The following is a 23,825-nucleotide window of genomic DNA, read 5'->3' as shown; positions in this document are numbered from 1 at the left end:
TGCCCTTGCCACTGGTATCCAAGTGGCTCTCTGTCGCTCCAGGTGGTTTAAGGCATGGGACGTGGATGCCGCTTCTCAGAAGCCTCTTAATGAGCTTCCATTTGCCGGCTCCCGACTTTTTGGCAAGTGACTTGATGAGATCATCTCTGAGGCGACGGGCGGAAAGAGTTCCTTATTACCTTAGAATAGAGCTTGCACTACTTCCCGTAGGAAGTCCTTTGCCTTTCGGTCCTTTTGGACTGCTAGTCCCAATAATGGGTCAGGGCAGGCGCCCTCGCGGGACAAAAAGGTTCCCTTCTTCCGGGCGCGCCCCTCTTGCAAATCGGAAAATTGTTCCGGACGTTTTGCAGCCAAGTTTGGCAACCGCAAATCCACTTGCGCATGAAGGGACACCCCCACCCACAAATTTTTTTTCGGGTGGGAGGTCGTCTTTTTAAAAGACGTCTGGACGGCGCACATTCAAGTCTCCTGGGTCAGGGTGTCCAACGAATACAGGATCGAAATTGCTTCTCTCCCGAAGCCCCCCGGTCTCCTTCGCTAGTGGGGGAATTTCGGAGGGCGCTTCAGTCCCTTCTCATCCAGGGAATCATTGTCCCAGTCCCTTCCAGGGAGCGCTTTCAGGGTTCCCAAGTAGGGCGGTTCTGTGCGGCCCATCTTGGGTCTCAAGCGTCTCAATCAACACCTTCTAATCCGCCATTTCCGAATGGAATATCTCCGCTCAGTGGTCTTCTTGGAGCTTCAATTTCGACTCTGCCTCTGCTCGGGTTCGCCTCCCGCCGGACAAACGTCTGGCCCTCTTGTCGGGAGTCCACTCCCCCCGGATACCATCCCCGGTCTCCATCCGTACTTGCATGGAAGTCCTGGGTCGGATGGTGGCATCCATGGAGGCCGTACCCTTTGCCCAGTTTCTTTACGTCCTCTTCAGCTGGCGATCCTTGCCCGGTGGGACAGGTCCTCTCTCTCTCTCTTGATCGCAAGATTGTTCTCCCTCTTCGGTCCCGTCGGTCCCTGCACTGGTGGCTCCGCCTTCCCCTCCACTGGCAGGTGGTCACGACAGATGCCAGCCTGTCGAGCTGGGGGAGTGTTTTCAGGGATCAGACTGTTCTAGGCCTCTGGCCTCCCCAAGAAGTCCTTCTTTCCATGAACTTCCTGGATCTGAGTGCAATATATCTTTGCCTGAAGCATTGGAAGTCCCTGCTTCAGAGCCACCCTGTCCGTGTCCAGTCGTACACCAATCGGCAGGGCGGCACTCGCAGCTCAGCAGCCATGTCCGAGGTGACAAAGATCTTCCTTTGGGCCGAACACGTAGTTCCGGCCATTTCGGCTATTCTCATTCCGGGAGTGCTCAACGGGGAAGCGGATTTTCTCAGTCTGTCCTCAGCTGACCCCGGAGAATGGTCTCCTCTTCCGGAGGTGTTCGCACAGATCTGCGACCTCTGGGGGACCCCGGGCGTGGATCTCTTCGTGTCTCGACGCAACCGGAAGATTCCAACATTTTTGTCAGTCCAGGGACCACCTGGCTCTGCCGTGAATGCCCTAGTAATTCCGTGGTCAGGTTTTTTTCCTGCCCTATTTGTTCCCTCCCCTCCCCCTTCTTCCAGGGTTCGGAGGAAGCTCAAGGTGGAAGGAGTTTCCGCCATTCTGGTGGCTCCAGACTGGCCCCGAAGGGCATTGTACGCCGACGTGGTCTGGCTTCTGGACGATGTTCCGTCTCCCACTTCATCCAGACCTACTGTCACAGGGTCCACTTTGTCTCCCCTATTTACAATCGCTGCATTTGTCGGCATGGCGATCGAGACAGTGGTTCTAAGGGGCCGCGGATTCTCTTCCCAGGTCATTCGCTCCATGCTCAGGGTTCGCAAGTCCTCCTCTGCGAAGATTTATCACCGTACCTGGCGGGCTTACTTTCGTTGGTGCGAAACTCATACCCTTTTTTTCTCCAGTTACCTTTTCCGTTTCCCGTCTCTTCTCCTTTTTACAGTCGGGGTTGGAACAAGGGCTGACTCTTAGCTCCCTTAAGGGTCAGGTTTCGGCCCTTTCCATTTTCTTCAGCATCCTCTGGCTTCCAATTCGCATGTCCGGACCTTCCTTCGGGGCGTGGCGCACGCTGTCCCCCCTTTACCGGTCCCCTTCTCCCTCTCGGGACTTGAACTTAGTCCTAGGCGTTCTCCAGGACGCACCTTTTGAGCCTCTTAGGGAGGTTCCCCTTCGCCTCCTATCCTGGGAGGTGGGTTTTCAATGGCTATTACTTCCATTAGGAGAGTATCTGAACTGGGAGCTCTTTCCTGCCGTTCTCCTGGTTCATCAGGACAAGGTTGTTTTCGGGCCAGATCCGTCCTTCTTACCTAAGGTCGTTTCACCTTTTTATCTCAACGAGGACATCGTCTTCCGTCCTTTTGTCCCGCTCCTTCTCATCCCAGGGAGCGCTTACTCCACAAATTGGGTGTCGTATGGGCTGTGCGACTTATCTTTCTGTCACCTCTTCCCTTCTCCAGTGTGACTCTTTTTTTTGTCCTTACGGAAGGTTGTCAGAAGGGATAGCCTGCTTCCAAGGCCACCATTTCTAGGTGGATCCGATGTGCTATTCGGAAGCTTACCGCTGCATGGGGAAGGTCCCGCCTTTCAGGGTTTTTGGCTCGTTTCACCTACTCTGTGGGAGCATCCTGGGCTCTCCAAAACGAGGCCTCGGCCTCGCAGAGTTTTTACCAGGTTTACACCTTCGCATCGGCTGATGCTAGTCTGGGCCGTAAAGTGTTGCAGGCGGCGGTGGTACAGCCGACTGCCTGACCTTTTTTCTCTGCCCACCCAAGGGACAGCTTTGGTACGTCCCAAGGTTCTGTGTCCCCCAATGGAGCCGATAGATAAAAGGAGATTTTTTTAGACTTACCGTAAAATCTCTTTCTCGAAGGATCCATTGGGGGACACAGCTCCCGCCCTTTTCTGGGGTTCCTTTTCGGTTATCTGTCCGAGGGTGTCTTCAGTTGATTTTTCTTCTGGTACTCGAACAGTTCATGGTTTTTTTCCTTTGACCTGTCAGTCTCCTCCTATTGCTCTGGGACTAAAACTGAATTGCTCAGTGGCCTGGAGGCGGGTATATCCTGCTGGGAGGAGCCGACTTTTTGGTTACCATAGTGTCAAAACCTCCTAGAGACAGCAGCATATACCCAAGGTTCTGTGTCCCCCAATGGATCCATCGAGAAAGAGATTTTACGGTAAGTATAAAAAATCTCCTTGTTATAAATTCAGATGTTATTGTTAAGTAGCACATCCATAATTCATAGAAACATAGAATGTGTCGGCACATAAGAACCATTTGGCCAATCTAGTCTGCCCAATAATCTGAATACTATGAATAGTCTCGGGCCCTATCTTATATGAAGGATAGCCTTATGCTTATGCCATGCATGTTTAAACTCCTTCACTGTATTTGCAGCGACCACTTCTGCAGGAAGGCTATTCCATGCATTCACTACTCTCTCAGTAAAGTAATACTTCCTGATATTACTTTTAAACCTTTGGCCCTCTAATTTAAAACTATGATGAAAAAAAAATTCCTCATTTTCCATTTGTCAATATCGTGTATGTTTCTGATATTAAAAAAATTGATAAAACTTTGTTTTGTTGGCTTGTGTTGTATTTTGCAGGTGTTTGTAGTGGGCAATGATGCCACAGTTGCCATATTGAATTCCAGCAGACAAGTCCTCTCAGTCGTCTTTTCCCTTTACTGTTTTGCCAGGCAGAATGCATCCCACGTAAGGTAAGAAGACACATTCCAATGTAGCACAAACATGAGATGATGCTTGTTAGCTGCAATGTTAAACCACTTTGAAAATTGGTTGTGATGGAAAATGTGGTACATGCATAAAAATGTGGTGCATACTAGGGATCGACCGATATAGTTTTTTTTAGGGCCGATACGTATAATCGGTGGAGGTTAGGGCAGATAGCCGATAACTTATACCGATATTCCGGTATAAGTTATCGGCTATTTATCCCCCCGCGACACCGCTGCAGATCATTGATTTAAAGCGGGCGCTTTAAATCAATGAACTGCAGTGGCTTTTGTGGTGCCATAGACCGCCGCCGCCACCCGCTTCTCTCCCCCTGCCTGTCCGGGGGTCTTGAGTCCTATCACCGCCACCCCCCACCGCCGCACCACTTTAGGACTTGGCAGTTGTCACATTGTTATACATTTAGATTATTTTATAGAAAACAAATAGCACAGCACTTTGGATGACAATCCAAAATGTATGCCCAGTAGCATTCTTATGCATGGGAAAAGTTCCATGGATGAACTGAAATGTCACATATGATATGGGATTTTTGCCGCAGGATGGGGATTGACGCGCGTGTCTTCTCTCTTAATTTTAGCACTAACACCCGACTGATGTAAAACTTTTGGAATGTTTCTGTGGCAGGGACACTTTAAAGGAGGTTTACAACATTTATTTGCAAATATATGTTTATTAATAACAAGTCTTAATGCTGTATCCAGGAGTCTGAAGAGTTTGAGTAATCCTGCTTCTGCCTATCACCAGCCAACTGTAGATTGCTTCTAGAAATGTAACACACTTTGTAGTGGACCTTTTGTTTTTTGGCTATACAAGTCTTTCATTTTTAACCCATCAATCATCATTCTTTACAGGTCTTCATGTCAGGATATCCTTCTTTGGTTCCTAGAGAAGTCAGACAGAGAATTAGCGGTGTCTGCACTGGCTGGATTGTGTGGCTTGGAATCCTCTCTGGCATCTTTGCCTCACTATTGCCATATCAAGCCTGGGAGTCAAGGAGGAGCAATGATCATTGTAAAGGAAGACCAGAGGTTCGAGGTGTACTCCTTGTTAATACTGCTATTAATCATAAAATTAGATTCACTTGATTACATAGGTGACTACTCTATTGAAGCTTTAGTATCGATGTACTAAATCGCTGAAATGCACCAACTACATCTGACAGCTTAGAAATTCCATATTGATTTCTAAATCAAAAGGCATGGAGCGCTCCCTGTGTGGAATCAATGATGGAATCGCAGTGATTGCGTTGCGTGCACTTGTTACATGAATAAAAGTATATGATATCACTATCCTGGATGCACCTTACCTTCTTCCTTGATAGCACGCTCTCAGCTTCCATCTCCTCATCCTCACCTTGTCCTCCAATTTTGATTTCTAGTAACACATAGGGGGAGATTCATCAAAACTTGTGCAGACAAAAAGCTAACTAGTTGCCCATAGCAACCAATCAGATTGCTTCTTTCATTTTTGAAAAGTCCTCTGAAAAATAAACAAAGTAATATGATTGGTTGATATCGGCATCTGGTTTCCTCTACATAGGTTTTAGGGTGCGTTCACACGGAGTAAATGAAGAGTAATTCACGCCGAAAAATTTACGGGCGGAATTTTTTTTTATATTATCGCGCAAAATCCGCAGGAAATTTGCGCGGAATTGCGTGCGGAAATGGGAGAGAAAGAAGTGAAGGGTTTTTCTGCCATTTCCGCACAAGTTGCACGTGAATTCCGCGCAAATTGCGTGCGAATTCCACGCGAAAACAATGTCGGGCGGAATTTTTTTTTTACCATTGACTTCAATTGATTTCTGCTAGCGGATTCCGCTTGAAGAATGAACATGCTCTTTCTTCAAGCGGAACAGAAGTCCGTGTCGGAATTCTGCTAGCAGAAATCCGCAGTGTGAATAGGCCAGAAGAAATAACATTAAAGTCAATGGGCAGAGGAGATGTCAATTAATTTGTAGCGGAGAATTCAAGAGGAATTACTCAAGTAAATTCCTCTTGAATTACTCCATGTGAACACAGCCTTAATGTATCTCCCCCATGGTGTTTAAAGGGAATTTGACAGCAGGTTAGGGCATTCTAACCTGCTAATAGGGGCCATTACCATGAGCATTATAATATCTTTAACACCTTTCATGGCCAGGCCAAGTTTCATTTTTATTCCCCAACCAAAGTCAAAAAATAAGAAACTGAACACATATTGTATGAACAATTACTTTATTTAGAAATTCAGATACCACCCATAACTACCCATAAAAACACTCATACACAAAAGACATATTAAAAGTACACAAGCTCGTGTGTGGGAGCAGAATAGTATACACAGATTTTCTTTTTCACAAATTTTCATTTTTGCTGTAAATAATTTTTTTTCTAAAGTAAAAACTATAAAGCAGCAGAAGACTCCTGTTATTTACCCATTTATTTTCTTTGGTTTATTTTTTCAGTGAGGATGATGATGATGCCCTGTATGACAAAGTGACTGGAGAGCAGTGGAGGTTGGAGTGTTTAGTGGATTTACTCTCCATTAATCCTTGCACAGGACTAGCAGCTGATTTATTTCTGTACTGTCTTAAGGTAACTTCCAAGGCTAGTGATGAAAGGGAATGTATCATCAGAAAATGATAATATTTACACCACGTTTACTTGAACTTTTCTGAAGAGAGATGGAGCAGTGTGCTCTATGCAGCAGGGCTGGGTCCATACACAAGCAGAATAAAATAAACTACAAAACTTTCAGCCCTTTTTGACTCTAAATAGACATTTGAGAAGCCAGGGATTTTAATACTAGAAATAAATTGTGAATATATTTAGGCTCTCATACATTTTTTGCACACTTAAAGGGGTACTGCAGCCATAGAACACTTATCTCCTATCCGCATCTCCCATACGGAGGCCCGACATTGCTGGGGCTGTGCGCGGCTAATGCTCGTGCTGAGAAAAGGAATAGAAGCAAGGGTCCGGCTCCTGGGTGAATATGTCCAATAAAACTTAACCTTTAATAGCGAATATTAAAACATGGAGGTTCGCCACTGAGTGGCAAGTGACATGTCACTTAAAAAAAGGGGTGAAACGCCGACACGTTTCGAGCATTTGCTCTTAGTCATGGCCATGACTAAGAGCAAATTATCGAAACGCGTCGGCGTTTCACCCCTTTTTTTTAAAGTGACATGTCACTTGCCACTCAGTGGCGAACCTCCATGTTTTAATAATCGCTATTAAAGGTTAAGTTTTATTGGACATATTCACCCAGGAGCCGGACCCTTGCTTCTATTCCTTTTCTCAGTGCTACGGGGAGTGGCGGCTCCCTGCTTCCGTGCTCCGGAATCATTGCCAGATGCTTGACACACATGGACTTTGGTGAGCTGATCCATTTCTTTTAATGCTCGTGTTGTTGACCTCACTAAAAGGTCGACAGACATGCCCCCTCCATTTAGTTCCATGGGAGAGGTGGGGATGCAAGAACACTGCATCTCTGCCTCTCCCATAGAGATACATGGAGGAGGCGTGTCGACCGTGGCATATTGCTGCAGCCAACACACTCCCTGCATGAGGAGAGCTGCGGCAGAGCCAGGGCCGCATATAGATCGTGGTAAGAACCCCCCCCCCCCCCCCTCGTGATCAAACACTTAACCCCTATCCTGGGACAGGGGATAAGTGTTCTATGGCTGTGCCAACAGGTATGTAAAAGCAGTATCTAGACAATAGAGCATTCAAATAATTTTGCCTGAGCTAACAGAAAAGTGTTTTATTTAACCCATTAAGCAGCATTTTGGATATCCTACAAAATAATATAGCTTTTATGATAAACCGTTCTCGGCATACTCTCTGTAAATAGTAACATAAAGGATGTTAAATTCATTTTATAAACCCCTTAATGACCCTGGAAATGGAATGTTATTTTCATTTTTTTTCTCCTCGCCTTTTAATAGCCTTATATTTTTATAGTTTGGACAATTCCACACATGGCAAAACCAGATATGTTTATTTTTTATTTATTTTGAAAATGGAAATAGGGGGTGATTGTTTTATCCATTTCCTGACATGTCTGTTTTAGTAAATATTTGTATTCCCCACAAGATAACCTTTCTGGTACATTATTTCTTGTAGCTCTGTGTTGTGACATTCTTACTAGAAAATATTATCACCAAAAACAAACAGACCTAAATAGAAATAACCTTGCTGGTGCAGCACCAAATCTGTTTACACAGAAAAGACCACCAACAACTGTGTGTCAAAAATGTAAACAATGTTTATTCAAAAAGGTCATAAAATGAATCAATAAAATGGTAGGGGCACTATACACATCATTGTATAGTGCACTACAATGATACTTTAAATGCTACCTGTCACCATCAATGACATTGAAAATATTTTAGATTAGCCTATTTTAATTGCTTTGCTAATATACTTCTGTAACTTTGTGTTAATTAACCTCTAAATGTTTGTCCATCAGGGGTCCTCCCTGCAGTCCTGCTAGCAGTTTGTCTCCTGCAGAAACCTCAGCTTAGCACAGTGTATTGAGTGTATAAAGCTAAATATTTCAGCTCCATTTCCCTTTTGAGCTGAGCTAGACTGTAGAGCAGGGTTTCCCAACCAGGGTACCAGTGTGCAAAACTACAACTCCCAGCAAGCCTGGACAGCCAAAGGCTGGGAGTTGTAGTTTTGCAACAGCTGGAGACACCCTGGTTGGGAAACACTGCTGTAGAATCATAAGGCTTCAGTACATAGTACTAAATATTGTACTGGATAGTTCTGCTCCCTTTTGCGCCTGCTAGGCAGTTCAGAGCTGAGGGGGTTGTGTGTGGTCTCAGCCATTCACAGCTCATCACACACTGAACTGCTCAAGGCTGTGTGTTCAGAGCAGCATAGCAGAGAGAAGGCAGAAGTACTCCCCAGCAGGCCTTCAGATTATATTGCGCCTTCTGGGGAACGCCCCTTCCCAGTCTGTGGAGCTTACCGAGACTGAGCAGAATATACAGCACAATATCAAGGTAGAAAACGAAAAAAATATTAAAAATAAAGGCAGGGGGTGGTAAGAATAAAGGGACAATGCGAAACATATACAGAGTTTAACAGAGTTTACCTTACCCCAAATTCTTATTAGAAATGTAAGACCGAATAGCTAACTGGGAGTTACTAGTTGGGGATGTGTTCCTATAATAACTGAGACTGTCCAATCAAAGCTGACTGTATCAGACTGTGGAAGCAGCCAGTTGGCTATTTAGTCATACATTTCTAATAACAATAACAGAGGAATGGTACTACACAGAGCTTTAAGAAGGCCGATCCAGTCTCTGTTGAAAGAATTGGCTTACAAGTAGTGCATATATTGTGAATGGGGAGGATGTATTAATTCAGGCGTTTAGAATGCAATAGGATGGATAACTGATAATGAAAACAATGACAATATTCTTATACATTTTATTGCAATGAAGTAAGAAAAAAGGAAGAGGAATAAAAATGTCACTTTGAAACCAACTGATAACCTAAAAGTTTTCAAAAGAAGTATAAAAGTAAATTAGAAGAGGGGCCAATAGCTTTAGTTTTCTAAAAACCATTGAGAAAAAACACTTTTGCTGTTCAGTTGTTTTGATAAATCTCTACTGTGCCTGCATTTTACATTGATATTCTAAATATCTGCACTGATTTTTTTTTTTTTTTAGAGGCTGACCCCTATTTCTGCCGGAGAAGAAGGACCAGACCTCAGTACTAGTCCAGAGGATAGCCTCTTAGATATAGAGCGTAAGCTCTCACTCCGTTATCAATCTCAAGAGAAACAGCTTCAGCTTCTTCAGGTTTTGTCGGTGCTCTGTGAGAGGATCTCTGACTCCATTTTTACAGATGTCAAGCAGGTGAAAAAAGGTTCTGGAGTTAATTATCCTTTAGTAGCACAATTGCAATTGTTTTAATGTAATGTGTCCTTATCTGTGTGTAGGTAGTGGAATTTGTTACGATGACTCTTGAGAGGGCCTGTACCAGCATTGCGACCTCAGAAGGAGGTACTGTGGCATCTCAGACACTCAGTATGGCTATGGGACTGATAGCTGCCATGTTAGGAGCAGTAGAGGTATGTATAGTATGGAATGTATAGTTTGTGGAACTATAGTCTGTTGGAGTAAAAAAAAAAAATGACATCTTCCAGAAACAGCACCCAACGCATCCACAAGTTGAGTGTTTGGTATTGCAGCCAAGGCCTGCACTTCATCTGAGCTGTGATACCAGAAACAACCTGTAGCCAGGTGTGGTGCTGTTTTTTGAGGAAAGCAAACATGATTATTCTATACAACCCCACAGATTTAAAAGTTTCTTGCCATTTTGCTATTCGAATTAGGATATAGTAACAATACTGTCACTTCTATTGACTTTATTTGATTATATGTGGAGCATAGTGCTTTGTGTATAGGGTATGTATGTTGTTGTAAAGCATGGTATGACCCCTCTCCTTATGGCTCATAGTTTGGTTTGATGCTTTGTCATTTTACTTTGTTACTTTCAGATTGTAAATCACTGCTGAGTATATTAGTGCTAAAATAATGATGATCACTTCCATAAAATAACAATTCTAAAGTATATTTTCCTAAAACTCTACATTATACTGTTCTTTTGTTATGACTAATGGAAATATCTGAATAAATTGATAACTGTTTGCTGATACCATTCACTTGCAAGTCAGTGCTGAGGAACACATACTGTTATCATGGGGAATGTTTACAGTATTGATTTACCCATACATTTCTGGCACAATCCAGCATTGATATGTTATAGGGAATACAACCATAATATATACTATGTTAGGACAGTTGATAGGCCTTGTGAATCTAAGATACCTCTAAAGTTCAAATAGTGGGTAAGAGAAGAAAAAAAAACAGTAGTTCTGTAATCATATATCACATGATAGTCTCTGTAGTTAAAAAAAAAGCTGTTGACTCCTACAGCCCTGTTCACCTGAAGACCTTCTGAACCTAGTGGTGCTGAACACTAGCCCGTTACACTAACCCATTATTCATTCATAATTTAATTCATAAAAAAAGTCAATGTCAGTGCCCCCAGTAATAAGGAACATGTTATGTTGTCAGCATGTAGATAAAACAAATATTTCCAGCATCATAATATACAATAGAAAATAATTTTATTTTAATACATGTTGCATTATTCTTTTCCATCTTTAACATATCTTCCAACACAGTTGACTTCAACAGATTTTGACCATTTGAAGAGATTGATTCCAGTGCTGGAAAAAGTAAAGGAATCCCACCCAGAGCCAGTAATTCAGGAGCTGGCTAGTGACCTACGAGTTACCATTGCCACACATTGTGCTGTTCCCCTAACAAGCAGGATACCTAATGACCTTGACACAGAGAAAAAGGACGCAAAGCAGTTAAGGCAAAACAGAGATTCTGATGTACAAAACATACAAGAGATGCTTAGCTCAGCCAAAGATTCGGATGTACCAACTAGGGCAGCAGCCCTGCGGTCTCTTACCCGTCTCCTGGAGCAAAGGCATCCTCAAATACTAGAACACAGGGAGCAGATTGTGCAGGTGAGTTGGTCACAGTGTCTTATTATCACTAGATGGTGCTGCTGTCTTCAGCTTTTTCTTATACATTTTTTTATTTGTTTTAGCTCTTTGTGAAGAATTTGGAGCAGCAAGACCCCTTTGTGTATCTATCAGCAATACAAGGTAATTTTACTCATAGACACACTCTCCAGAAGTGACATGCATAAATTATTTAACCCCTTGAAGAGACAGCGATTTTTCATCTTTTCCTCCTGTCTGTGCTCTCTCCTGTCTGATAGGACTCCTTTGTGCTCTCTCCTGTCTGATAGCACTCCTCTGTGCTCACTCCTGTCTGATAGTACTCCTCTGTGCTCTCTCCTGTCTGGTAATACTCCTCTGTGCTCTCTCCTGTCTGATAGCACTCCTCTGTGCTCTCTCCTGTCTGATAGCACTCCTCTGGGCTCTCTCCTGTCTGATAGGACTCCTCTGGGCTCTCTCCTGTCTGATAGGACTCCTCTGTGCTCTCTCCTGTCTGATAGGACTCCTCTGGGCTCTCTCCTGTCTGATAGCACTTCTCTGTGCTCTCTCCTGTCTGATGGCACTCCGCTGTGCTCTCTCCTGTCTGATGGTACTCCTCTGTGCTCTCTCCTGTCTGATAGTACTCTTTTGTGCTCTCTCCTGTCTGATAGTACTCATATTTGCTCTCTCCTATCTGATAGTACTCCTCTGTGCTCTCTCCTGGCTGATAGCACTCATCTGTGCTCTCTCCTGCCTGATAGTACTCCTCTGAGCTCTCTCCTGTCTGATGGTACTCCTCTGTGCTCTCTCCTGTCTGATGGCACTTTTCTGTGCTCTCTCCTGTCTGATAGTATTCCTCTGTGCTCTCTCCTGTCTGATAGGACTTCTCTGGGCTCTCTCCTGTCTGATAGGACTCCTCTGGGCTCTCTCCTGTCTGATAGCACTCCTCTGTGCTCTCTCCTGTCTTATAGCACTTCTCTGTGCTCTTTCCTGTCTGATAGCACTCCTCTGTGCTCTCTCCTGTCCAATCAGATAGAAGAGAGCACAGAGGAGTGCTAGCCCACCCTCACTTACTGGACTTTGCCCATGCCTTTGCTTCAGCTTGGAAAAAACCATTAAAGCCTATATACTCAAAACACCGATCTGACTGCACAGAGGAGGGTAAGTGACCTCCAGCCATGTTTTTAACTGAACAGGACCCTGCTATTGTGCTGTGGAGGCCCCGATCAACCCACCTTACTAGGCAAGCACAATTTTAACACTTTTAGATGCCACAATCAACTTTTATTGCGACATATGAAGGGTTCATGCCTGACATTGGCAATCACGTCGATGTCTGGCATTATCAGTGAATCTTGGCTGCTGATAGCTGTAGTTACTTACCGGATATGAATATTAGCCAAAAGCAAAACACACATATATAGGGATATAGTAAGTAATAATGTCAATTAGTACTGACACAGTATTAACCCTAAAAATATAGGCACCATATATTGTGACATCCTACATTGAAATATAGCCATAAAGAAAAATGGAGTCACTAAATCATATAAAATATATAAGTTTATTGATATGCATTAAAAATACTGAGTATGTTAAAAGAGAGACAGAGACCGGGATGGTGCCACTCCCTGTCGCCATCCCGGTCTATGTTTTGCACCTTTTCAGTGGGTGTTGTGATACAATGCTTGCTGGCACTTTATGCATATGGCACTTCATTACACTATGTACTGTAAGTGTTTGTAGTTTACACTGTGTACCATTTGCTGCTATCTATATATAATTATATGCACGCTTGTGATTACATACCCACTTACTACCATCTTATGGTTGGCAGATGTGCCGGAGATGTCGCAGTTTTTTTGTTGATGCGGTTTCTCTCTTTTAACATACTCAGTATTTTTAATGCATATCAATAAACATATATATTGTATATGATTTAGTGACTCCATTTTTATTTTTGGCTATATTACTGTGTATGAAGCATGTTCATCTTGATACGTTTACGCCCTGTGTTGTTAAAGGAGTAGTCCAGTGGTGATTCAGTGGTGAGCAACTTATCCCCTATCCTAAGGATAGGGGATAAGTTGCAGATCGCGGGGGGTCCGACCGCTGGGGCCCCCTGCGATCTCCTGTACGGAGCCCCGACAGCCCGCGGGAAAGGGGCGTGTCGACCTCCGCACGAGGTGGCGGCCGACACGCCCCCTCAATACAACTCTATGGCAGAGCCGAAGCGCTGCCTTCGGCAATCTCCGGCTCTGCCATAGAGATGTATTGAGGGGGCGTGTCGGCCGCCGCCTCGTGCGGGGGTCGACACCCGCTATCTCGGCGGATAGCCGGGGCCCCGTACAGAGAGATCGCAGGGGGCCCCAGTGGTTGGACCCCCCGCGATCTCAAACTTATCCCCTATCCTTAGGATAGGGGATAAGTTTTTCACCACTGGACTACCCCTTTAAGGTCTTGATCTACAATATGATTATTGATAACTCCCTCTAATATGTCATCCTGCAAAAAATAGCACCAGTCCTTGAGTAAGGCTGCATTCACACCTTGTTTACAGCCTATGGTTGCCAGATCCGGCTGGGGAGAGGAAAACTGGGCGCTCCCATACCCCAGCTGGACCGGCGCTGAAATCCATTTACTTTATTGTGCTTACCGGAGTCAAACAGTGACTCCGGTCGGCTCATTTTTGACCCGTATCCAGTTTCCTGATCGGACCTAAAACCGTAGTATACAACAGTTTTAGGTCCAGTCACAAAATCGCATACGGGTAAAAAATGAGCCGACTGGAGTCACCGTTTGACTCCGGTCAGCTCATTAAAGTAAATGGATTTCAGCGCCGGTCCAACTGGGGTATGGAAGCGCCCAGTTTTCCCCTCCCACAGCCAGATTTGGCAACCGTAGGCTGAAAACAAGGTGTGAATGCAGAAGTTAAATGATGATTTATAAAAAGAAAAGAAAAAACTGTTTAGCCAGTGTAGGCCTCTTTCAGATGAGCATAATATGGCCAGATTTTTGCTTCAGTGTTGCAGCCCAAGTTCGGACCTGACCAGGAGTCTAATGACCTGAATTGAGCATCACAAACCACTATGATTCTGTAATAAGGGTCATTAGACCCATGGGCAGGCCAGGACTTTAGATGTAATACGGATGCAAAAATGTGACCGTATTATGCTAAACTGAAACTTTTCTTCAACACATTCAGCCCTGTCCAAATATTTAGCTCCCTGAACCAAATTTTCTTAGCACTTATATTAGAATGCTAGAAGCTTAGTAATGATCTGTCTCTTGACAGGGCTTGTTAAAAGGTCATTTAAACTAAACACCAATGTATAGTAAATTGTAGCTATTAGCCTTAAGCATATGCCCTGGGCAGTGTGTTTGGGATCATTGTCATGCTGAAAGACCCAGCCACGTTTCATCTTCAATGCCGTTGCTGTTGGAAGGAGGTTTTCACTCAAAATCTCACGATACATGGCCCCATTCATTCTTTCTTTTACATGGATCAGTTGTCCTGGTCCCTTAGCAGAAAAACAGCCCCAAAGCATGATGTTTCCACCCTCTTGCTTCACAGTAGGTATGGTGTTCTAATGGATGCAACTCAGCAGTTTTTACCAAGTTGAGTTTTTACCAAAAAGTTCTACTTTGGTTTCATTTGACCATATGACATTCTCCCAATCCTCTTCTGGATCATCCAAATGCTCTCTAGCAAGGTTCAGAAGCTTAGTAATGATCTGTCTCTTGACAGGGCTTGTTAAAAGGTCATTTAAACTAAACACCAATGTATAGTAAATTGTAGCTATTAGCCTTAAGCATATGCCCGACAGGCAAAACCTTACATGATCACAAATCTGATGAATCTTTTCTTTTATAAACAGGCATTGCTGTACTGTCTAGGGACATCCCTGAGCGCATCCTGCCTATCCTTCTAGCACAGTATGAGACTGCAGTGTCACCTAAAGCAAAGGCAACAGCTCCAGAGACTAGGATGAAAGTAGGAGAAGCACTGATGAGATGCACAAGGACTCTGGGTGAGCAGGTCCCTTGGATAAATTCACTGATAAAAGCCCATCTGCTTTATTAAGTAATCCATGAAAAGTTCAATACAGCATGGTCAAACGCTGCAATAATTCAGGAGAAAATGCTGCACACTTGACGCATTTTGCTTTGGTCCTTTCTCATGGTTAATGAAGGGCTCGAAGGTCTGGAACGTGTAATGGCTGTACAGTGTATAGTATAAACCATGTAATATGTTAAACTATTCACAGTATAAAATACAGCTATCAGATAAAGAACATTCAGTACAAACAAACAACTGAGAGGTGCACATGGTACAGGCAAAGAATCACCATTTCATATACCGTATTAAGGGACCATACACTACGGAAATTCCATTCTGCATGCAGAAGCCTCTGCCAAAAAGACTGCAATACAGTTCAGTGTGGATTCTGGCGAATAAATAAAGATTTTAATCTTTTCCACATCTGAAAGACCTGTGGCCAACCCCCCCCCCCCCCCTCCCCAAATATTAAGATTGCATTATTGTAATTAAATAGCCTAGTGCCCCTTGGTCATACACCTTTTTTTTACGATTTCTTGATATGCCCTCCCTTTCCTAATATATGTGCATTTATATTTTTTCTGACAATTCAGGGAATCAGTCAGGCGTGAATTTAATTTTAATAATGGGAGTAAATATTAAGTGATGGATGGAATTATACCGTCGGGGTCTGTGAATTAGGTATGCACGCTCCTCAATGTACAATATGTACAACCCTGGCTGTATAATCCCATCCATCACTCCTGCCCATTTGAGTCCCTGAATTATCAGACAAATTATAAACCCATATATCTCAGGAAAGGAAGGGCTTATCAAGATACTTTAAAAAGGGGTGTGATCAAAGCATTTTATTAAATCTCAATAAAATCTAATTTATGTATTTTTTATTTTTTTGGGGGGGAGGAGGGTGTATCACAGGTCCTCTTTGTTCCCCCACAGAATCTGAGCATAGGCCCTTAACGCATACCTGTCATGAAACCATATTTTCTAAACTAACTCTGGTTATATTTCCTAACTACTCCTAACACCCATCATACCTTGAAAACATTTTTCACAGCTTTAAAAAACTCCTTATCATATCTTTCCCCTTTGTGTGAGCTCCCGGCAGGAGAAAGTGGGTGTCTTGCCATGCCCAGCACGCACTTCCTAGTTTGGTCTCCTGCCAGGCTGGGAGGAGACCAAGCTATCTGACTTGTGGCAGGGAACAGAACGAAGCCACCTAGTGGCTGTTTTTCAATCACATTAAAAACATATAAATATTGAGAATTTTAACAGCAAGCAAATAGCAAACTGTCTTATAATTACATAAGGATCAATATATTAAAAGTTTAGTTTGGTGACTGGTACTCTAAGACTTACGTCGTGGGACAAAAAAGTATTTAGTCATCGTTTTAATTGTGAGAACTTGCACAATTGATGGCTGAGAGAGGCCTGTAATTTTCATCATAGATATACCTCAACTATGAGAGACATAATGAGAAAAAAAAATACATAAAGTCACATTGTCTGATTTTTAAAGAATTTATTTGCAAATTATGGTGGAAAATAACAAAAGTTCATCTCAATACTTTGTTATATACCCTTTGTTGGCAATGACAGAGGTGAAACGTTTTCTGTAAGTCTTCACAAGGTTTTCACACACTGTTGCTGGTATTTTGGCCCATTCCTCCATGCAGATCTCTAGAGCAGTGATGTTTTGGGGCTGTCGCTGGGCAACATGGACATTAAACTCCCTCCGAAGGTTTTCTATGGGGTTGAGATCTGGAGACCGGCTAGGCCACTCCAGGACCTCTAAATGCTTCTTACGAAGCCACTCCTTTGTTGCCTGGGCAGTGTGTTTGGGATCATTGTCATGCTGAAAGACCCAGCCACGTTTCATCTTCAATGCCGTTGCTGTTGGAAGGAGGTTTTCACTCAAAATCTCACGATACATGGCCCCATTCATTCTTTCTTTTACATGGATCAGTTGTCCTGGTCCCTTAGCAGAAAAACAGCCCCAAAGCATGATGTTTCCACCCTCTTGCTTCACAGTAGGTATGGTGTTCTAATGGATGCAACTCAGCAGTTTTTACCAAGTTGAGTTTTTACCAAAAAGTTCTACTTTGGTTTCATTTGACCATATGACATTCTCCCAATCCTCTTCTGGATCATCCAAATGCTCTCTAGCAAGGTTCAGACGGGCCCGGGCATGTACTGGCTTAAGCAGGGGAACACATCTGGCACTTCAAGATTTGAGTCCCTGGTGGCGTAGTGTGTTACTGATGGTAGCCTTTGTTACTTTGGTCCTAGCTCTCTACAGGTTGTTCACTAGGTCCTCCGTGTGTTTCTGGGATTTTTGCTCACTGTTCTTGTGATAATTTTGACACCACGGGGTGAGATCTTGTGTGGAGCCCCAGATCGAGGGAGATCAGTGGTCTTGTATGTCTTCCATTTTCTCATAATTGCTCCCACAGTTGATTTCTTCACACCAAGCTGCTTGCCTATTTCAGATTCAGTCTTCCCAGCCTGGTACAGGTCTACAATTTTGTTTCTGTGTCCTTCGACAGCTCTTTGGTTTTGGCCATAGTGGAGTTTGGAGTGTGACTGTTTGAGCTTGTGGACAGGTGTCTTTTATACTGATAAGAAGTTTAAAAAGGTGCCATTAACCTCTTAAGGACTCAGGGCATACCTGTACGCCCTGAGCCCGGTCCTGGTGTTTAAAACGGGGTCACGCTGTGACCCCACATCACACCGGGTCGGTCCCGTCTGCTATTCATAGCCGGGACCCTGAGCTAACAGCGCGCGGCACCGATCGTTGTGCCACGCGCTATTAACCCTTCAGACGCGACGATCAAAGTTGACCACCGCGTCTGAAAGTGAAAGTAAATGCTTCCCGGCAGCTCAGTCGGGCTGATTGGGACATCGCGATAAGATCGCAATGTTCCGATCAGCTAGGACGCAAGCGGAGGTCCCTTACCTGTCTCCGCTGCGTCCGATCGGGGTTTGATTGCTCCAAGCCTGAGCTACAGGCTTGAGCAATCGAGCCTCTATCTCGCTGATCCATGCAAAGCTATGGCTTTGCAGGAATCAGCATAAGAGATCAGTGTGTGCAGTGATATAGGTCCCTATCGGAGCTATAACACTGCAAAAAAAAAGTGAAAAAAAAAAAAGTTAACAAAGGTCATTTAACCCCTTCCCTAATAAAAGTTTGAATCATTCCCCTTTTCCCATAAAAAACTAAAACAAAACTGTGTAAATAAAAATAAACCTATGTGGTATCGCCACGTGCGGAAATGTCCGAACTATAAAAATATATCATTAATTAAATCGCACGGTCCATGGCGTACGCGCAAAAAAATTCCAAAGTCCAGAATAGCGTATTTTTGGTCACTTTTTAGCTCATGAAAAAATGAATAAAAAGCGATCAAAAAGTCCGATCAATACAAAAATGGTACCGATAAAAACTTCAGAACGCAAAAAATGAGCCCTCATACCGGCCCATACGTGGAAAAATAAAAAGGTTATAGGGGTTAGAAGATGAGAATTTTTTACATATAAATTTTCCTGCATGTAGTTATGATTTTTTTCCGAAATACGACAATATCCAACCTATATAAGTAGGGTAGCATTTTAACTGTATGGACCTACAGAATAAAGATAAGGTGTTATTTTTAGCGAAAAATGCACTGCGTAGAAACGGAAGCCCCCAAAAGTTACAAAATGACATTTTTTCTTCAATTTTGTCGCACAATGAACTTTTTTTCCATTTTGCCGTGGATTTTTGGGTAAAATGACTGTCATTACAAAGTAGAATTGGTGGTGCAAAAAATGAGCCATCATATGGAATTTTATGTGCAAAATTGAAAGCGTTATGATTTTTAGAAGGTGATGAGGAAAATATGAAAATGGAAAAATGCTGAGTCCTTAAGGGGGTTAATACAGATAATGAGTGGAGGATAGAGTAAACTCTTATAGAAGAAGTTACAGGTCTGTGAGCGCCAGAAATCTTGCTTGTTTGTAGGTGACCAAATACTTATTTTCCACCATAATTTGCAAATAAATTCTTTAGAAATCAGACAATGTGATTTTATGGATTTTTTTCTCATTATGTCTCTCATAGCTGAGGTATACCTATGATGAAAATTACAGACCTCTCATCTTTTTAAGTGGGGCGGCTGACCATAAATACTTTTTTGCCCCACTGTACTTTAATATTATGTTTGTACTGACAAAAGAAAATCATGACTGCTTTGTCTGCAGGTGACATGGTTCTCCAACACAAAGACACATTGATTCACGCCTTTCTGAAGGGATGTCGAGACACAGACAGCTCTATAAGAGCAAGCAGCCTTTCTAACTTGGGTGAATTGTGTAAGCAACTGCAATTTTCCTTGGGTCCTGTAATTCATGAAGTAAGTGAACCCCTCCCCCAGGAAACTGCACTTTTCTCTCTTGTTTTTTTTTTCCCCCCCCCACCCCAAACAACTTCTTGAACAAAGGTCAACGCCTTGAACAAAGGCCTACAAAGTGTTCTTTTTGTCATTTTTCTACCTTTAAAGGTGACCTCGTGTTTATTGGCTGTGATTCACACTGACCCAGAGGCCCAAGTGAGGAGAGCAGCCATCCATGTGATTGTCTTACTTCTAAGAGGGCTCAGTGAGAGGGCAACTGAGGTAAATATGTAACACATGGGTGCCTTAAACTTGTCATATAACTAAACTGTTGTGATATGCTGTAGTCGAATATTTGAACTAACAGGAGTCACGTTCCCACCACCAGCAGTATGGGCTTTCTGATACAAGTCGGCCACCACGCTTTCTGATCAGTTGTCATAGTAGCAGAGGAGGCAGCAGCTAGGCCAAAGCCTTTGCTTGTTTCCATAACAACTCCCTATAATCTGTTCCAGATGGATTACTACGTGTATTTGTAATAATCTAATAGCATAACAAATAAAAGCTTTATTCTAGATGTAGGAATTATTCTATTAAATCCAAAGACCAGTGCTGTGTGCTTGCCATGAGCAGCAAGAACCAATGAGGTGTGTGAAGTTGAATACTGTTGTGTATTTCGTGATCTCACCACAGTAGATTAGTACAGTAATCTCAATATAGACTGGCTTTTTAATCTCCTTCCCTATTTCCTTGTGTTTTCTGTCAGGTGTTACGTGATGTGCTACTGGACCTGTACCGCTTGTTAAAATTTGTGGTGCAGTGTGACAAGGACTCCGTATCCGTGCTTCATGCCCAGCTGGGATTGGAGGAATTGGACAGCATCATGAGAGCTTGTCTGTTTCCTCCTCAGAAACTGGAGAAGAAAATAGTGGTTTTGCCTTAAGACATATAAAACATTATTCAGATGTAAAAAGAAGCTTTTTTTACGCACAAATCTCAGCACCTATTGCACCAGTAATGCAGACTTTCGTGTATGTTAGATATACCAGCAACATGTTAAATCAATGATGTTTCTATGCTTTGTCCAAATCCTGCAAAGTGGCCATATATACTATCTGAAAACTGGGCTGTATAGTAAGGGAGAATGACGAAGGTTTCTAAAAATAAGACCTCTACCATATAAACACTGAAATGTAAATGTAATTAACACAGTTGATCCCTAATGTATAGGAAAAGGTGAGAATTGAAGATTTTTTTTCTAGCCTTCAGTGAAGGAAAATATGGATTTTATGAAAGAAAGGAGACGAACATTATGCTATCATCAAGCAATGAAAACGTTTTACAGAAAGAAAAAATTTACATACATTATGCAAATGAACATATAGTCAACAGCCAATAGCAGGACAACCTATGTAATAAAGTGTCTCTGTAATCATGTGACTCCCTTCTTTCTTGGGAAATTAAGGCTGATCTAAAACTAAACAGAAGAGCAGAGGAATAAACTTGAAATTTGATCTTCCAAATATGAAGACGAACTGGTAACTCCAACATATATAAATGGAAACATTCTAAGCTGAAAACAATAAGAATGAGAATTAACCTGTTGGGGACTAAGTGCGTCGACTAGGGGGGTCCTGAGACCAACCCCCCTTGCGGCGATTCTGACCAGCGAATCAGCTTTTTACTGCCGATCGGGTCTGTCAGAAACCGCCCCGACCATCCTGAACGATAGGAGCAAGGTAGCAGGGGTGCCACCTCCTCCCATACCCTGCCATTGGTCAATCAGGACTGACCGATTAGTGGGGGGGGGGGGGGGTCAAACGTCATGATCCCCCGCTCTGCCCATCCCTGGAAGTCCGGGCAGAGTGGGGTTACCTTGGTGAGGGCTGCCCGGACTCGGTGGCGGTGAGCGTGACCGGCGGGAATGGCAGCAGCAGCTGATGTGACCGGCGGCAGCGGCGGGGATGGCGTGGGCGGGCCACAGTCTGAAGATCAAAGTGAGTTATCTTCAACTGTGGCCCCCTAGAAGTTTTAAAACTACAACTCCCAGCATGCCCAGACAGCCTTTGGCTGTCTGGGCATTCTGGGAGTTGTAGTTTTGCAATATCTGGAGGGCTACAAACTGTGACCCTCCAGATGTTGCAAAGCTACAACTCAGCATGCCCAGACAGTCCAGGCATGCTGGAAGTTGTAGTTCTGCAACATCTGGCCCTCCAATGTTGCAGAACTACAAGTTCCAGCATGCCTGGACATGCTGGGAGTTGTAGTTTTGCAACAACTGAAGGGCCGCAGTTTGGAGACCACTATACAGTGGTCTTCAAACTGTGGCCCTCCAGATGCTGTAAAACTACAATTCTCAGCATTCCCACTCATGCTGGGCGTTGTAGTTCTGCTACATGTGGCATTTCAGATGTTGCTGAACTACAACTCTGGGCATGCTGGGAATTGTAGTTTTGAAACATCTGTAGTGCCAGTTTAGAGACCACTACACAGTGGTCTCCAAACTGTGCCCCTCCAGCTGTTGCATAACTACGACTCCCAGCATGCCCTTCAGCTGTCAGTGCATGCTGGGAGTTGTACTATAGAAACAGCTGGAGAAACACTGAGTTAGGGTCTGTGCCTCCAGCTGTTGCAAACCTACAACTCCCAGCACGCACTGACAGACAGTGATAGACAGATGGAGGTACACTGGTGTGGAAACACTGTTAGGTAACAGAGCCTAACTAGGTGTTTCCCCTCCAGTGTGCCTCCAGCTGTTGTAAAACAACAACTCCCAGCATGCATGGTCTGTCGGTGCATGCTGGGAGCTGTAGTTTTGCAACAGCTGGATTATCATTCACACGGGCAGGTGTTTACAGTGAGTTTCCCGCTGCAGGTTTATACTGCGGCAAATTTCTGCCGCAGCTCAAACTCCCAGTGGAAAACTCGCTGTAAACCCCCGCCAGTGCAAATGTACCCTAAAAACACTACACTAACATAAAATAGAGAGTAAAACACTACATATACACATACCCCTTACACATTTCCTCCCAACCCCCCTCCCCAATAAAATTGAAAAACATCTCGTACACCAGTGTTTCCTAAATGGAGCATCCAGCTGTTGCAAAACAACAACTTCCAGCATTGCCAGACAGTATTTGACTGTCCATGCATGCTGAGAGTTTTGCAACAGCTGGAGGCACCCTGTTTGGGATATACTGCCCGTAGGGTATTTTATGGTAGTGGAGGCAAGCGCCATGCTTGCATCCGGGTCCGCCCATTTACAAGTCCCTAATTTAGGCCTCAAATGCGCATGGCGCTCTCTTACCCCGATAACGACCATGGACGTCTATACTCATCCAATGGCCATTACCGGGGTATGACACGGGCTCCCGATTCGAGCCCGCGTCATACCGGCTGGCCCCCAGCTGATTCTTGTAGCTGGGGGCCGGTGTTAATAGCCGACATGCGGCCGGCTATTAACCCTTTAGATTGCCGCTGTCAAAGTTGACAGCGGCGTCTAAAGGTGCCTGTATCCCGTCCCTGGTGGTCCAGTGGGGTGGACCGCCCCCCCCCCTCCCCCGCAGCGTGAACGCGGGGGAGCGATCCACTACTGAGGTAGCCTGAGGGCTTACCTCTCCTGCTGTGGCGGCTCCGGGGCTCTGAATGATAAAGCCTGGCAGGGCCAGGCTTTATCAATCGAGCGCAGAGCACACAGATCATTGTGGTTTTATGAAACCACATTGATCTGTATGAAGAATCTAATGATTCCTCCTAAAAGTCCCCTAAGGGGGCTAAAAGTGTAAAAAAAAAAAGTCTAAAAAACACACATTAACCCCTTCCTTATTAAAAGTTTAAATCACCCCCCTTTTCCCAAATTCCATATTAAAAATATGTAACCATAATAAAAATACACATGTGGTATCGCCGCGTGCGTAAATGTCCGAACTATAAAAATATATCATTAATTAAACCGCATGGTCAATGGCGTACACGCCAAAAAAAATTCCAAAGTCCTAAATAGCGTATTTTTGGTCACTTTTCATACCATAAAAAAAGGAATAAAAAGCGATCAAGAAGTCCGATCAAAATAAAAATCATACCGAT

At 43.8% G+C, this 23,825-nt stretch overlaps 1 protein-coding gene across 1 annotated transcript in view; it reads left to right on the top strand.

The window, feature by feature from the left end:
- The window catches only part of TANGO6 (transport and golgi organization 6 homolog), a 48,051-nt gene extending 26,889 nt beyond the window's left edge, over positions 1–21,162 (top strand). Inside the window, exons 8-18 of the mRNA XM_056557247.1 lie at positions 3,645–3,757; positions 4,646–4,822; positions 6,238–6,367; positions 9,457–9,645; positions 9,729–9,860; positions 10,980–11,333; positions 11,417–11,474; positions 15,188–15,340; positions 19,609–19,760; positions 19,908–20,021; positions 20,506–21,162. Coding sequence (XP_056413222.1) covers positions 3,645–3,757; positions 4,646–4,822; positions 6,238–6,367; positions 9,457–9,645; positions 9,729–9,860; positions 10,980–11,333; positions 11,417–11,474; positions 15,188–15,340; positions 19,609–19,760; positions 19,908–20,021; positions 20,506–20,682 — 1,749 coding nt within the window. The 3' untranslated portion in view covers positions 20,683–21,162. The remainder of the gene's footprint in view (positions 1–3,644; positions 3,758–4,645; positions 4,823–6,237; positions 6,368–9,456; positions 9,646–9,728; positions 9,861–10,979; positions 11,334–11,416; positions 11,475–15,187; positions 15,341–19,608; positions 19,761–19,907; positions 20,022–20,505) is intronic.
- The last annotated feature ends 2,663 nt before the right edge of the window (positions 21,163–23,825 follow it).

Source organism: Hyla sarda, chromosome 2 (genome assembly GCF_029499605.1).
Source record: "Hyla sarda isolate aHylSar1 chromosome 2, aHylSar1.hap1, whole genome shotgun sequence".
Classification (NCBI taxonomy): domain Eukaryota; kingdom Metazoa; phylum Chordata; class Amphibia; order Anura; family Hylidae; genus Hyla; species Hyla sarda.
Note: the sequence above shows the minus strand (reverse complement) of the source record. Positions and strands in the feature narration are given on the sequence as shown.